At 35.1% G+C, this 13,583-nt stretch overlaps 1 protein-coding gene across 3 annotated transcripts in view; it reads left to right on the top strand.

The window, feature by feature from the left end:
• Positions 1-13,583, top strand: part of OSGIN2 (oxidative stress induced growth inhibitor family member 2) — a 29,609-nt gene extending 16,026 nt beyond the window's left edge. For all 3 annotated transcript variants that reach the window (XM_022584833.3, XM_022584836.3, XM_022584832.3), the window contains 2 exons: positions 1,049-1,140; positions 3,558-13,583. In XM_022584833.3, the coding sequence (XP_022440541.1) occupies positions 1,049-1,140; positions 3,558-4,593 (1,128 nt within the window). In that variant the 3' untranslated portion in view covers positions 4,594-13,583. The remainder of the gene's footprint in view (positions 1-1,048; positions 1,141-3,557) is intronic.

Here is a 13,583-nt window from a genome sequence, read left to right as displayed (position 1 = left end):
CTGTCACAAATAATATGACTTTATAAGCCGTAGCACATAGCAAGTGCTCTGTAAATGTTAGCTAATAATAATAATAATAACAAGTCCCATTCCCAATACTGGGCTGTGTAGAAACAGGGCAAGAAGGGTTCAGATAAAAGAAGGCATAGCCAAAAAGAGTTGGTTGAAAGAGATCGTTGAGGTCATTGGGAAAGGTGCTTTTGGCCCTTGGGCTTTTCTTGCTTTGTACTGAGCAAAGTAGAAGTAGGGCAAGCTTGAAGGGGCTCACTTCCTTAAAGGCAGCATTAGCCTCAGCAGTGAGTCTGTTCTTAATCAGGCAACCACTTACTTATTTCCCTAGTTTTAGAAAGCGATGCCTGCTGTATTGAAACAAGCTTAGACTTCACAATCATAATTGATTGGGGGGGGAAGCCATTTTGCTGCCCATTTAAAAAAATTTGTTGGGCTTCCCTGGTGACGCAGTGGTTGAGAGTCTGCCTGCCGATGCAGGGGACATGGGTTCATGCCCCGGTCCGGGAGGATCCCACATGCCACGGAGCGGCTGAACCCGTGAGCCATGGCCGCTGAGCCTGTGTGTCCAGAGCCTGTGCTCCGCAACGGGAGAGGCCACAGCAGTGAGAGGCCCGCGTACCGCAAAAAAAAAAAAAAAGATTTGTTAATAATATTAAAATGGAAAGACATTTAAAGTGTTAGAAATGAATGACCTTTTCCCCTTTTGTTTAAAATGAAAATACTGATTTGCTCCTCTAACACGATATTCTGCATCTAATTATGTTGATTATAGGCATTGGGTAATATTGTAAATCTGATTTATAAATATATAGTTACATGAAAGAAGGAATATAGATACTACCAAGTGTTGAAAATATTTTAAAGTTAATTGGAATAAATTTCCAGAGGTGATTTACACAACCATTTAGGATTTATTAGAGCTCTGCTTATCCAGACTTAATTATAGTAAATGAGATGGCTTTGGTTAAAAAAAAAAACAAAACACCTTGTTACTGAAAAAATGTGTTTTTTGATAGTACATTTTTTATTCAAATAGAATATGGAAGGCTCGATGTTGACAATCAGCTTTGGAAATTGGATGGAGCTACCTGGACTTAAATTTAAAGATTGGGTATCTAGCAAACGAAGGTAAAGATCAAACTATTAAAATTTTGGTGTACAATGGGAGTCTGTCAGCAGATCTCAAACTAGCTGTGATCCTGTCTTAGATGAATAATATTGATGCATGTGTCTTTCAAATAAAACCTCTTTGCAGCAGTGGTTATGAGCTAGTTTCTATTTAGATTTTATAAAACTAAGCACACAGAAGTAAGGGCTTGTCTACAGATTGTTAATCATAGTTTTATCCCACTCTCCTGTTAAACCACTCTGTTTTGTTACTTTCTTGTCCACCTACATATCCTTTCCTTATTTACTTATTTTTATGAGTGGATATATATAACTTATTTTTATGAATGGATATATAACTTCGTGTATGCATATCTCATGTATACATACCTAAAGTATTTGACTTTTCAGAGTAGAAGAGTATATATAATGAATAATTTTAAAAAACTTAAGATTTATATGATCTGAAGAGAAACCAGAATATATATAATGAATAATTTAGAATGATGGAATAAAATAGAATCCGTGATGTGATTGCCTACTTGGCTGTAGAGGTAAATATTTAATAAGAATACTAAAATATGAGAATAGAAAATATGAAAATCCTCTAACACAACATTGTAAAACAACTATACCTCAATGAAAATTAATTTTAAAACAAAGAAAATATGAAAATCTCAACTTGAAAGAATAAAAGTTTATTTTGTATTTATTTGGGAGAAAGAACCCAAAATTTAAAAAGAGAAATATGAAAAGCCCTATCATTTTCAAGCCATTTTCATTCCTATAGATAGGAACTACTAATACACAGAATCTACTCTACTTTGACTGCTGCCAGAAACAATAAATTAAAGCAGGAAGTTACTCAACCTTTGTTAGAACAGGGCTGTAATGTTTGAATGCTTGACTTTCTGCTAGATAGAAACCATGTTAATCTACAGTAATTATCCTTAATTTAAGAAGATTTAAGGAAAGTAAATTTAGACCAGAGTAAATTTAAACCTTTCAAATATGACTTTTGGGTTTTTAAAAAGGAATTTTATATGGGTTTGAAATGTTAAGTTGCAAAATCAGGCAAATTGTACAAGTTCTTGATTTTCATAAGTAAGAAAGTGAAATTGCTCAACATATTTTTCCCTTTATGATGTGGGTAAGAAAGGGAAAGAAAGCTTTATGATTTACATACCAGAGTGTTCATTCTTCTAAATTGAGCATATTGTGTGTTTAAGTAATATGTGAAAATGAATATTGTGATAAATATTAGCTTTAGTTCCTGCCCTTGCATAGTGTTAAGACTCTTAGACCTCTAGAGATTGGCAGGGTTTAAATCCTGACTCTGTACCTTCTAATGTTATGACCTTGGTCAAATAACTTAAACTAGCTATCAACTTCCTAGTTTGCAAAATGAAGATAATAATAATAGTAACTATTACATAGGGTTTCTGTACAAATTGAGAGTTAATACATTCTAAGTCTTACTTATTATAGTCATTAAACTTTGAACTTCTTCCAGTTACAAGTTACACTGAATTATGTGAAATGATTTGGTGTTTTTTTCTGGGTTTTCTTGGCCCCACTGCATGGCTTATGGGATCTTAGTTCCCCAACCAGGGATCAAACCCCGGCCCTCGGCAGTGAAAGCACGGAGTCCTTACCACTGGACCACCAGGGAATTCCCTGATTTGGTGTTTTTATTTCTACTTACTTCTAATTGGGGCATTGTTTAAGGATACTAACGCCCATTGCTTTAAATTTCAAGTGGAAAATAAAAGATGTATTAACGTGCTTTTTTCATAAAGAGCAGCTTATATTTATGGATCTCTTTATGAGTAGGAAAACACAGAGAGAGAACTGTTACTTACTTAAATATGATTTTGCTCAGCAAAAGACTGATCTGAATTATTTTTGGTCATTAGGAAAACAGAAAGCAACTTATTAAAAATCGTGTCTAGATATTATGTTTGAGAAGTATATGTATTGCAGTCAGACCTGTAATATCTCAATGGTTGTAAACAATTCAGTCAATAGTTAAATAGAATACAGACTGAATAGTATAGCTATAGACTGAATTATTTAGATTACAATTGTGACATAGACTAAAATAGCCTAATTTTCAGATATCCACATTTTAATCCATTTATTTAATAAAAGTTTATTGATAAAGGCAGCTAATCTGAACAGATACTTATACAAGGCATTGGGGAAACAAAGATGCATTAAATACAATCTCTACCCTCATGGGACTTCCTCCATTGATAAACTAATTTATTAACATTTTTAAAGAAAAGGAAAGGCTTTCTTTCTTTGTAAAGTGTTATGGTAAGCTTGGACAGTCCGGAGGAATTAAAAAGATGTAATAGTTTACTAGATGGAGAAGTGCTAATCATGGAAACTAAAAGTATTATCCTCATAGAATATTTTTCCTTTTCTTTTTATAGGAACCTAAAAGGGGATCGAGTTATGCCAGAGGAAATAGCTCGCTACTATAAACATTATGTAAAAGTCATGGGTCTTCAGAAGAATTTCAGAGAGAATACTTACATTACCTCTGTATCAAGACTCTACAGAGATCAAGTTGATAATGATGGTCAAGACAGAGATATTTCAACACAGCATTTACAGATAGAGAAGTCAAAATTTACCAAGAGAAACTGGGAAATCAGGGGTTATCAGCGAATAAGAGATGGTTCCCATATTCCCTTCTGTCTCTTTGCTGAAAATGTAGCTCTGGCAACTGGAACATTGGATTCTCCTGGCCGTTTGGAAATTGATGGGGAAGATTTTCCTTTTGTGTTTCATTCAATGCCTGAATTTGGAGCCGCTATAAGCAAAGGACAGTTGTGTGGCAAAGTGGATCCAGTGTTAATTGTAGGTTCTGGGCTTACCGCAGCTGATGCAGTACTGTGTGCTTACAACAATAATGTCCCTGTGATTCATGTATTTCGCAGACGAGTAACTGATCCAAGCTTAATTTTCAAACAGCTTCCCAAAAAGCTTTATCCAGAATACCATAAAGTCTATCATATGATGTGTACTCAGTCATATTCTTTAGACTCAAATCTTTTATCTGATTATACCAGTTTTCCTGAGCACCATGTGCTTTCCTTTAAGTCGGACATGAAATGCATTCTTCAAAATATCTCTGGATTAAAGAAAATATTTAAGCTCTCTGCAGCAGTAGTATTGATAGGTTCTCATCCCAATCTGTCCTTTCTGAAGGAGCAAGGGTGTTACCTGGGCCACAACTCAAGCCAGCCAATCACATGTAAGGGTAATCCTGTGGAAATAGATGCATATACATATGAGTGTGTTAAAGAAGCCAACCTTTTTGCATTGGGTCCTTTGGTTGGAGACAATTTTGTTCGATTTTTAAAGGGAGGGGCACTGGGTGTTACACGCTGTTTAGCTACAAGACAGAAGAAAAAAAAGCAGCATTTATTTGTTGAAAGAGGAGGAGGAGATGGGATAGCTTAGAGCAGGTTTACAAGTAATTTATATGAACACTTTACCATTAAAGATTTTTAATAGTGGTTTTACAGTGTACTGGCTTGAATTTTCTGAACTTGAATTAACTGAGAGAGCCTCAAGCTATAGTAACTATTTTTTAAAGTTACCAGAATTTGGTGTCCTGATTACATTATAATGTATCAAAGGTGTCAATTGTCAGACAAATAGAAACACTGCCAATTTGGTATACTTTAAGTTCTCACTTAACTAAAACATTCTTTTCTTCCAAGACTTATTTTTTGTGATCATTGTTGGTTATTTATGTTTGATTACAAAATATGACAGCATTGAATCTATAAAACCACAGTCATTAGGCCAGAGGTTTCCCTCACTTTATATATTGGGTCACCTTGCTGCTCAAAGGGTGGTTCAAAGATAGCATCAGCTTCATTTGTGGCTTGTTAGAAAGGTAGACTCTCAGGACCCACAACAGACTTACTGAATCAGAAATTACATCTTAATGAGATCCTCAAGGAATATGTATGCTTACTAAAGCTTGAGAACACTGGTCTAAAAGAAAATGGGATGTAAAGGTACAGATAGATGCTGAGGGTGGGTGGAAATAGAGGGCATATACTACTCAGGTTTTATTTATTTTGAAATTATCAATTGTATAAATCTAATTTATTAACAAATATGGGCTTTTAAAATTTTTTATTGTTGAAACCTTGACAGGTAATTAATCGTTTCAGCTTCTAATTTAAACAGTCCAATAATGTTGGCATATACTGAGACATCCAGGAACCTGCTGAGATATTTTTTGGAGATATATTCTCTAGTTAACTAGCATAATACTTAATTTGCAGTTCAATAAATTTTGAATGGAACAATTTATTCCTCTGTGAACACTGAGTTAAGTTCTGTCACTGAAACTTAAGATATTTGGGCATAAGTACTTACAATATTGCAATACTTTTTGAGTATTACCAGAATTATTAAACATTAAAATTGAAAAAGTTAAAACCTGTCTTTTCTATTCTCAAGATGATTACTTTGAAATTTGTTCATTGGAGATGACATAGCATTTAATCCTTTGGTTATTTATTGAATTATGTTCTATCTTGATTTATATTTAGGTGTGCTTAATGTCTTGTGTTTTCATGCAGATCCCCAGAAATTTAGTATTAGACAAGATAAGTGTTACTTGTGAAGTTCTCCATGGCAAATTGAATTTCTGAAGTCTTCTTCTGTTACTTTTTTTTTTTTGGTAAAATTTATTTCACCTGGAATGTGTTTATTCAAAGTCTATTTCTATTTATTTATTTATTTATTTATTTATGGCTGCATTGGGTCTTCGTTGCTGCACACGGGCTTTCTCTAATTGCAGTGAGTGGGGGCTACTCTTCATTGCAGTGCGTGGGCTTCTCATTGCTGTGGCTTCTTGTTGCGGAGCACAGGCTCTAGGTGCGTGGGCTTTAGTAGTTGCGGCTCGCGGGCTCTAGAGCGCAGGCTCAGTAGTTGTGGCGCACAGGATTAGTTGCTCTGTGGCATGTGGGATCTTCCTAGACCAGGAATCAAACCCATGTCCCCAGTATTGGCAGGTGGGTTCTTAACAACTGTGCCACCAGGGAAGTCCCTCTTTTTTTTTTTTTTTTAGTATTAAAAAATGGACTAAAAGTATTTTTCTGTTCATGTTATTGCAATGTTATGTGCTTACAGAATAATAATTCACCTTAAAATAGAATTGTTTGGAATAGACATCTACAACTAGCTGTTTCAGATGAATTCTTACACTCTTGATAACTGTCATGTATGATTAACTTGGTTTTAGAAATGACTTACCCAGTTTTTATAATGGTAACTTTTTCAGATTAGTTTCACACCTATTGATATGGTATAACATCCTTTCATGCACTTGATTGAGCACTTTCTTGTTTGTTCTTTTGAGTTCTGAATGAGTTGGATTGGATGTTTTTCTTAATGTCGATTCTAAATTGAAAATGACATTGTTATAAAGATGGTTTCTAGGGAAGGATAAAAACTGTTGACATCCCCTTGTGTCTCAAAAGTTTGCTTTTACCCAACCAATAGCATTTTTGCGATGAGAGTATTCACATACACACACAAAAAGACTTCAAGGAAAATAAAACTTCAGAAGGGCCCTAAAGGCCCTAAATAAACCTGGTGAATAATTTCATTTTTAGTAACCTCACATTTCTCAATTCTCTCTCAGACCTAGCTGTCCTATGTTGCATGTAACATTAAAGCTTATCCTCTGATGTAATATACTCTTGTACTCTTAAGTTGATCAATTTCTGTCCCATAATTCCAAATCTTTCATTATTCATCAGTATCAACTACCTATTCAGGGAGGGAGGAAAGCACTAAATATTTTTACTAGTCATACCATGATGTGGGCATCTCTTTCATCCCTCAAAAGTCTAGCTCTTGAAAGAATGATTAAAAAGCAGAACCTCTTTGGGGTTTTGAAAATAATACAATAAAAATAAGATTTAGTCACGGCTCTGTGTTTTAAGCAGTCTGAGTATGTGAACTTTGTTCAACTTTATCTTTTTTTAAAGTGAAAGAAAGAAAAAAAAAGCCAGGCATTCAGTTGAGACCCCAAACAGGCCAACCCTTGGGAATACAGTTACTATAAATCCACATTACTCTAAAACCAGTCCTCAACAGAATCACACGTATTTGCCAGTAAATTAACTGCCTGCCACCACAGAACTGGACACTCTCTAAAGGAAGACAGCAAAATCCAGATCCTTAGCAACATCACAGCATCCACAATATACAATATGCAATAAAAAATTATTAGGTGTGAAGACAAGAAAGTGTGACATAACCAGAGAAAAAAGCCATCAAAGTAGATCCAGAGGGCTTCCCTGGTAGCGCAGTGGTTGAGAGTCCGCCTGCCGATGCACGGGACGCAGGTTCGTGCCCCGGTCCGGGAGGATCCCACATGTCGTGGAGCGGCTGGGCCCGTGAGCCATGGCCGCTGGGCCTGCGCGTCCGGAGCACCAGCGGGAGAGGCCGTGACAGTGAGAGGCCCACGTAACGAAAAAAAAAGATCCAGAGTTGACACAGATGTTACAAATAGCAGACAGCACTTTAAAAGCTACTATATAAATGTTTAAAATATTAAAGAAAAAGGTTTACATTGAGTGAATAGGTGGTGAGTTTCAGAACAACAAAAACAGACAAACCCATATATTCTACAGCTGAAAAATACATTCTTAAATGAAAAATTCACTACATGGGCATAAAAATATACAAGACACTGTAGAAAAAAAGATCAATGAACTTGATAGGTTAATTGGAACTACTCAAACTAAAGCATAGCAAAACTATTTAAAAAAAGAAAAAAAAACCTGACATATGAGATAAATAACAAATGGTCTAACCTGTATAGTTGGATCCAGGAGAGGAAGAGTGACGGGAGCAGAAAAATATATATGGAAAAATAAAGATTAAAAAATTTACAAATTTGATTTAAAAAATAAAAACTCACAGATCCAAGAAACTCAAGATGTAAACAGGATAAATAAAAGGAAACTGATTAATTGCTGAAAAAGATGAGAAATTTTAAAAAGCAGTCAGAGTTTGAGACATAGCAGTGAACAATAAGAATGAACAACTTACCAGAAAAATGTAATCAAGAAGACAGTGGAACAATGTCTTTAAAGTGCTGAAGTTTAAAAAAGGGTGTCAAACTAAAATTCTATATCCAGTGAAAATATCCTATAATGAAAACTGAAAAAATGTGATACCAGGAGATATGCACTACAAGAAATCTTAAAGGAGGTTCTTTACATTGAAGGTAGTGATATCTGGTGAAACATATATCTACATGAAGGAAAGAAATTCCAGAAATGAAAATTTTAAATTATTTTTCTAATTCCTTAAATTATTTAAAATCTAATTGACTATTAAAATGAAAATGACAGTGTTTAACCAGAAGAAAATTTAAAGCAGAAGTTAAGAACTAAGGACATGTAGAAGTAAAATACGTGATAATTATAAGTAATGGGATGAATGGAAGTACACATTTATAAGATGTATATGTTACACTGGAAGTGGTATGTTATTTAAGGTAAACTGCAATAAATGTATTCCTTACAGCAACTAGAGAATTTTATAAGGTGTGGCTGTAAAGCCAATAGAGGCAGTAAAGTAGAATACCAAAAAACATTTTAAAATTTTTATTTTTTCATAGGTGCACAACATAGTGATTTGATATTTCTGTATATTACAAAATGATAAGCACGATAAGTCTAGTTACCATCTGTCATCATACAAAGATATTACAATATTATTGATTATATTCCCAATGCTGTCCATTTCATCCCCATGACCCTATTTTGCAACTGGAAGTTTGTACTTCTTAATCTCCCTCACTTATTTCACTCATCCCCCAGCCCCCTGCACTGTAAGAATGACCTGTTTGTTCTCTGCATCTAGGAATCTGTTTAATAATGTATGTTCATTTGTTTTTTAGGTTCCACATATAAGTGAAACCATACGGTATTTTTCTTTCTCTCTCTGACTTATTTCATGTAGCAAAATACCCTCCAGGTCCATCCATGTTGTCACAAATGGCAAGATTTCATTCTTTTTTATGACTGAATTATATATATATGTACATACACACACACACACACACCATAGACACAGGTTGCTTCCATATCTTGGCTATTGTAAATAATGCTGCAAGGAACACAAGGGTGCATATATCTAACTGAATTAGTGTTCTTGTTGGAAAAATACCCAGACGTGGAATTACTGGATTGTATGGTAGTTCCATTTTTAATTTTTTGAGGAAACTCCATGCTGTTTTCCATGGTGGTTGTACCAATTTACATTCCCACCAAGAGTGCAAGGGGGTTCCCTTCCTCCACATGCTCACCAACACTAGTTACTTGTCTTGATGACAGCCTTCTGACACAGATGTGAGGTGATATTGTGGTTTTGATTGCATTTCTCTGATGATTAGTGATGTTGAGCATCTTTCCATATGTCTGTTGGGCATCTGTATGTCTTTTTTGGAAAAATGTCTTTTTGAGGTCCTCTACCCCTATTTCAATTGGTTTGTTTTTTTGAAGTTGGGTTTTAAGAGTTCTTTGTATATTTTAGATATTAATCCCTTATCAGATATATCTTCTCCCAATTCAGTAGAACTTTTTCATTTTGTTTACAGTTTCCTTTGCTGTGCCAAAGCTTTTCAGTTTGACGTAGTCCCAGTTGTTTGTTTACTTTTGTTTCTCTTGCCTGAGGATACATATCTCCACCAAAAGATACTGGAAAGACTAATGTTAAAGAGCATACTACGTGTGTTTTCTTCTGGGGTTTTTATGGTTTCAAGTGTTATTAAGTTTTGAATCCATTTTGAGTTGATTTTGGTATATGGTGGGAGAAAGTAGCCCAGTTTGATTCTTTTGCATATAGCTGTCCAGTTTTCCCAACACCATTTATTGAAGAGGCTATCTTTTCCCCATTGTATATTCTTCCCTCCTTTGTTATAAATTAATTGATAATAGAAATATGAGCTCATTTCCGGGCTATTTTGTTCCAGTACCATAAAACTTTTCATCACTGTAGCTTCGTAGTATAGTTTGAAATCAGGGAGCATAAGACTTCCTCCAGCCTTGTTCTTTCTCAAGATTATTTTGGCTATGTGAGGTCTTTTGTGTTTCCATACAGAGTTTTAAATTATTGGTCTAATTCTGTGAAAAATGCCATTGGTATTTGATAGGGATTGCATTGAATCTGTAGATTGCTCTGGGTGGTATGGTTACTTTGACAATACTAACTTTTCCAATCTACGAGCATGGTATATAATTCCATTTGCTTGTATCATCTTCAATATCTTTCATCAGTAATTAATTAAAAAAAGAAACCTATGCAACAGATTTCTATATATTAATTTTGTATCCTGAAATATTATTGAATTCATTTAGTAGTTCTAATAGGTTTTTTTGGTGGCATCTTTAGGGTTTTCTAAATATACTATCATGTATAAACCATGTATAAACATGGCAGGCCAAAACGGAATGTAATGATATAATCAAATTGCTAAGAAATAAACAAACAAAAAAACCCCCAAAAAACAAAACTTGCCAACCAAGAATACTCCACCTAGCAACGTTCTGAATTGTTCTGTCCTTCTGAATCAAAGGAGAGATTTTCCAGACAGCAATAGCTAAAGGAGTTCATCACCACTCAACTGGCCTTACAAGAAATGTTAAAGGGACTTCTTCAAGCTGAAAAGAAAGATGCTAATTAGTAACAGAAAAACATATGAAAATATAATCTCTGATAAATATAGTTAAATTTAGAATAATGTAATGGTGATGAGTAAATCACTTAAAAATCTAGTATAAAGGTTAAAAGACAAAAGTAGAAAAAAATAATTATAGCTACAATAATTTATTAATGGTTACATAAGGTAAAAAGATGTAAATTGTGACATCAAAAACATAAAACATGGGGGTGGGAAGAGTAAAACTGCAGAGCTTAGTATGCATTCAAAGTTGTTATCAGTTTAAAATAGACTGTTGTAACTATAAGATGTTTTATGTAAGCCTCATGGAAACCACAAAGCAAAAACCTATAGTACATACACAAAAGATAAAGGAATCTAAACATACCACTACAGAATATCATCAAATCACAAAGGAAGAGAACAGGGCTTCCCTGGTGGTGCAGTGGTTGAGAGTCCGCCTGCCGATGCAGGGGACACGAGTTCCTGCCCCGGTCCGGGAAGATCCCACATGCCGCAGAGCGGCTGGGCCCGTGAGCCATGGCCGCTGAGCCTACGCATCTGGAGCCTGTGCTCCGCAACGGGAGAGGCCACAACAGTGAGAGGCCCACATACCGCAAAAAAAACAAAAAACAAAAACAAAAAAACAAAGGAAGAGAACAAGATAAGAAGGAACAAATGAACTGGAGAACAATTTACAGAAATTAATTAGTCAGAAAACAAAATGGCAATAGTAAGTTCACACTATCAATAGCTACTTTAAATGTAAATGGACTAAATTCTCCAATCAAAAGATGTAAAATGGCCGAATGGATAAACAAACAAACCAAATTATATGCTGCCTACAAGAGACTCACATTAGCTTTAAGGATACACACAGACTGAAAGTGAAGAGATGGAAAAAGATATTCCATGTAAATGAAAATGAAAAGAAAGCAGAAGTAGCTATGCTTTTATCAGACAAAATAGACTTCTATCCAGAGTATAATACAAGACAAAGAAGGTCATTATATAATATTAAGGGTCAATCCAACAAGAGGATATAGCAAACATAAATATTTATGCAACCAACATAGTAGCACCTAAATATGTAAGCAAATATTAACAGATTTGAAGAAAGAGACAGCAATACAATAACAGTAGGGGATTTCAATACCCTGCTGTGATAAACAATTACAATTACTACTAAGGAGATTGAATCAATAATCAAAAATCTCCCAACAAAGAAAAGTCCAGGACTAAATGTCTTAACTGGTGAATTCTACAAAACATTTAAGGAGTAGTTAATACCCATCCTTCTCAAGTGAGTCCAAAAATCTGAAGAGAAGGGAACACTTCCAACCTCGTTTTATGAAGCCAGCATTAATTAAGCCAGCTCAGGGACTGAAATAGTTGATATTGTTAAAATATCCATCCTACACAAAGCAGTGTACAGATTCAGTGCAATCCTTATCAAAATTCCGTGGCATTTTTCACAAAAATAGAATAATTGTAAAATTTGTATGGAACCACAAAAAACTTAAAAATTCAAAGGAGTCTTTAGAAAGGAGAAGAGCAAAGCTAGAGGCATAACACTTCCTGATTTCAAAGTATATTACAAAGCTATATCAATCAAAACAGTACATTATTGGCATAAAAATACACATAGATCAATCGAACATAACAGAGAGCCCAGATTTAAAGCCATGCATTTACAGTCAATTAATTTTTGACAAAGGATCCATGAATATAAAATGGGGAAAGGAGGGGCTTCCCTGGTGGCGCAGTGGTTTAGAGTCCACCTGCCAATGCAGGGGACATGGGTTCGTGCCCCAGTCCGGAAGGATCCCACATGCCGTGGAGCGGCTGGGCCCGTGAGCCATGGCCACTGAGCCTGTGCATCTGGAGCCTGTGCTCCACAACGGGAGAGGCCGCAACAGTGAGAGGCCTGCGTACTGCCAAAAAAAAAAAAAAGGGGGAGAAAGGATAGTTTCTTTAATAAATGGTGCTAGGAAAACTGGACAGCCAAATGTAAAAAACTGAAACTGGACCATTATCTTACACCATATACAAAAATCAAGGCAAAATATATTAAAAACTGGACTGTGAGACCTGAAAGCATAAAATTCCTAGAAGAAACCATAGGAGGTAAACTCCTTGACATAGGTCTTGGCAATGATTTGTTTTTTTTGGATTTGACAACAAAGGCAAAGCCAATAAAAGAAAAGTAAACAAGTGGGACTACATCAAACTAAAAAGCTTCTGCATGTCAAAGAAAACCAACAAAATGAAATGGCAACCTATGGAATGGGTGAAAATATATGCAATATATGCAAAACATATATCTGATACAGGATTAATATCTAAAATATATAAAGAACTCAATAGCAAAAATCAAACAATCCAATTAACGGACAGAGAAACTGAATAGACATTTCTCCAATGACATACAGATAGCCAACAAGTACACGAAAAAGTGGTCAACATCACTAACCATCAGGGAAATCAAAAGTATCTCACAGCTATTAAAATGGCTGTCATCAAACACTTGTCATAACAAGTGTTGGCTAGATGTGGGGAAAAGGGAACACTTGTGCACTGTTGATGGGGATGTAAATTGGCGTAGCTACTATAGAAAACAGTATGAAAGTTCCTCAAAAAGTTTTTAAAAAATACATGATATGACCCAGCAATTCCACTTCTGGCTATATGTCTGAAGGAAAGAAAATCACTGTCTCAGAGAAATATATGCACCTCTGTTTCACTGAAG

Source organism: Delphinapterus leucas, chromosome 17 (assembly GCF_059928025.1).
Source record: "Delphinapterus leucas isolate spDelLeu-1000000601 "Yukka" chromosome 17, BTC_Dleu_Yukka2, whole genome shotgun sequence".
Classification (NCBI taxonomy): domain Eukaryota; kingdom Metazoa; phylum Chordata; class Mammalia; order Artiodactyla; family Monodontidae; genus Delphinapterus; species Delphinapterus leucas.
Note: the sequence above shows the minus strand (reverse complement) of the source record. Positions and strands in the feature narration are given on the sequence as shown.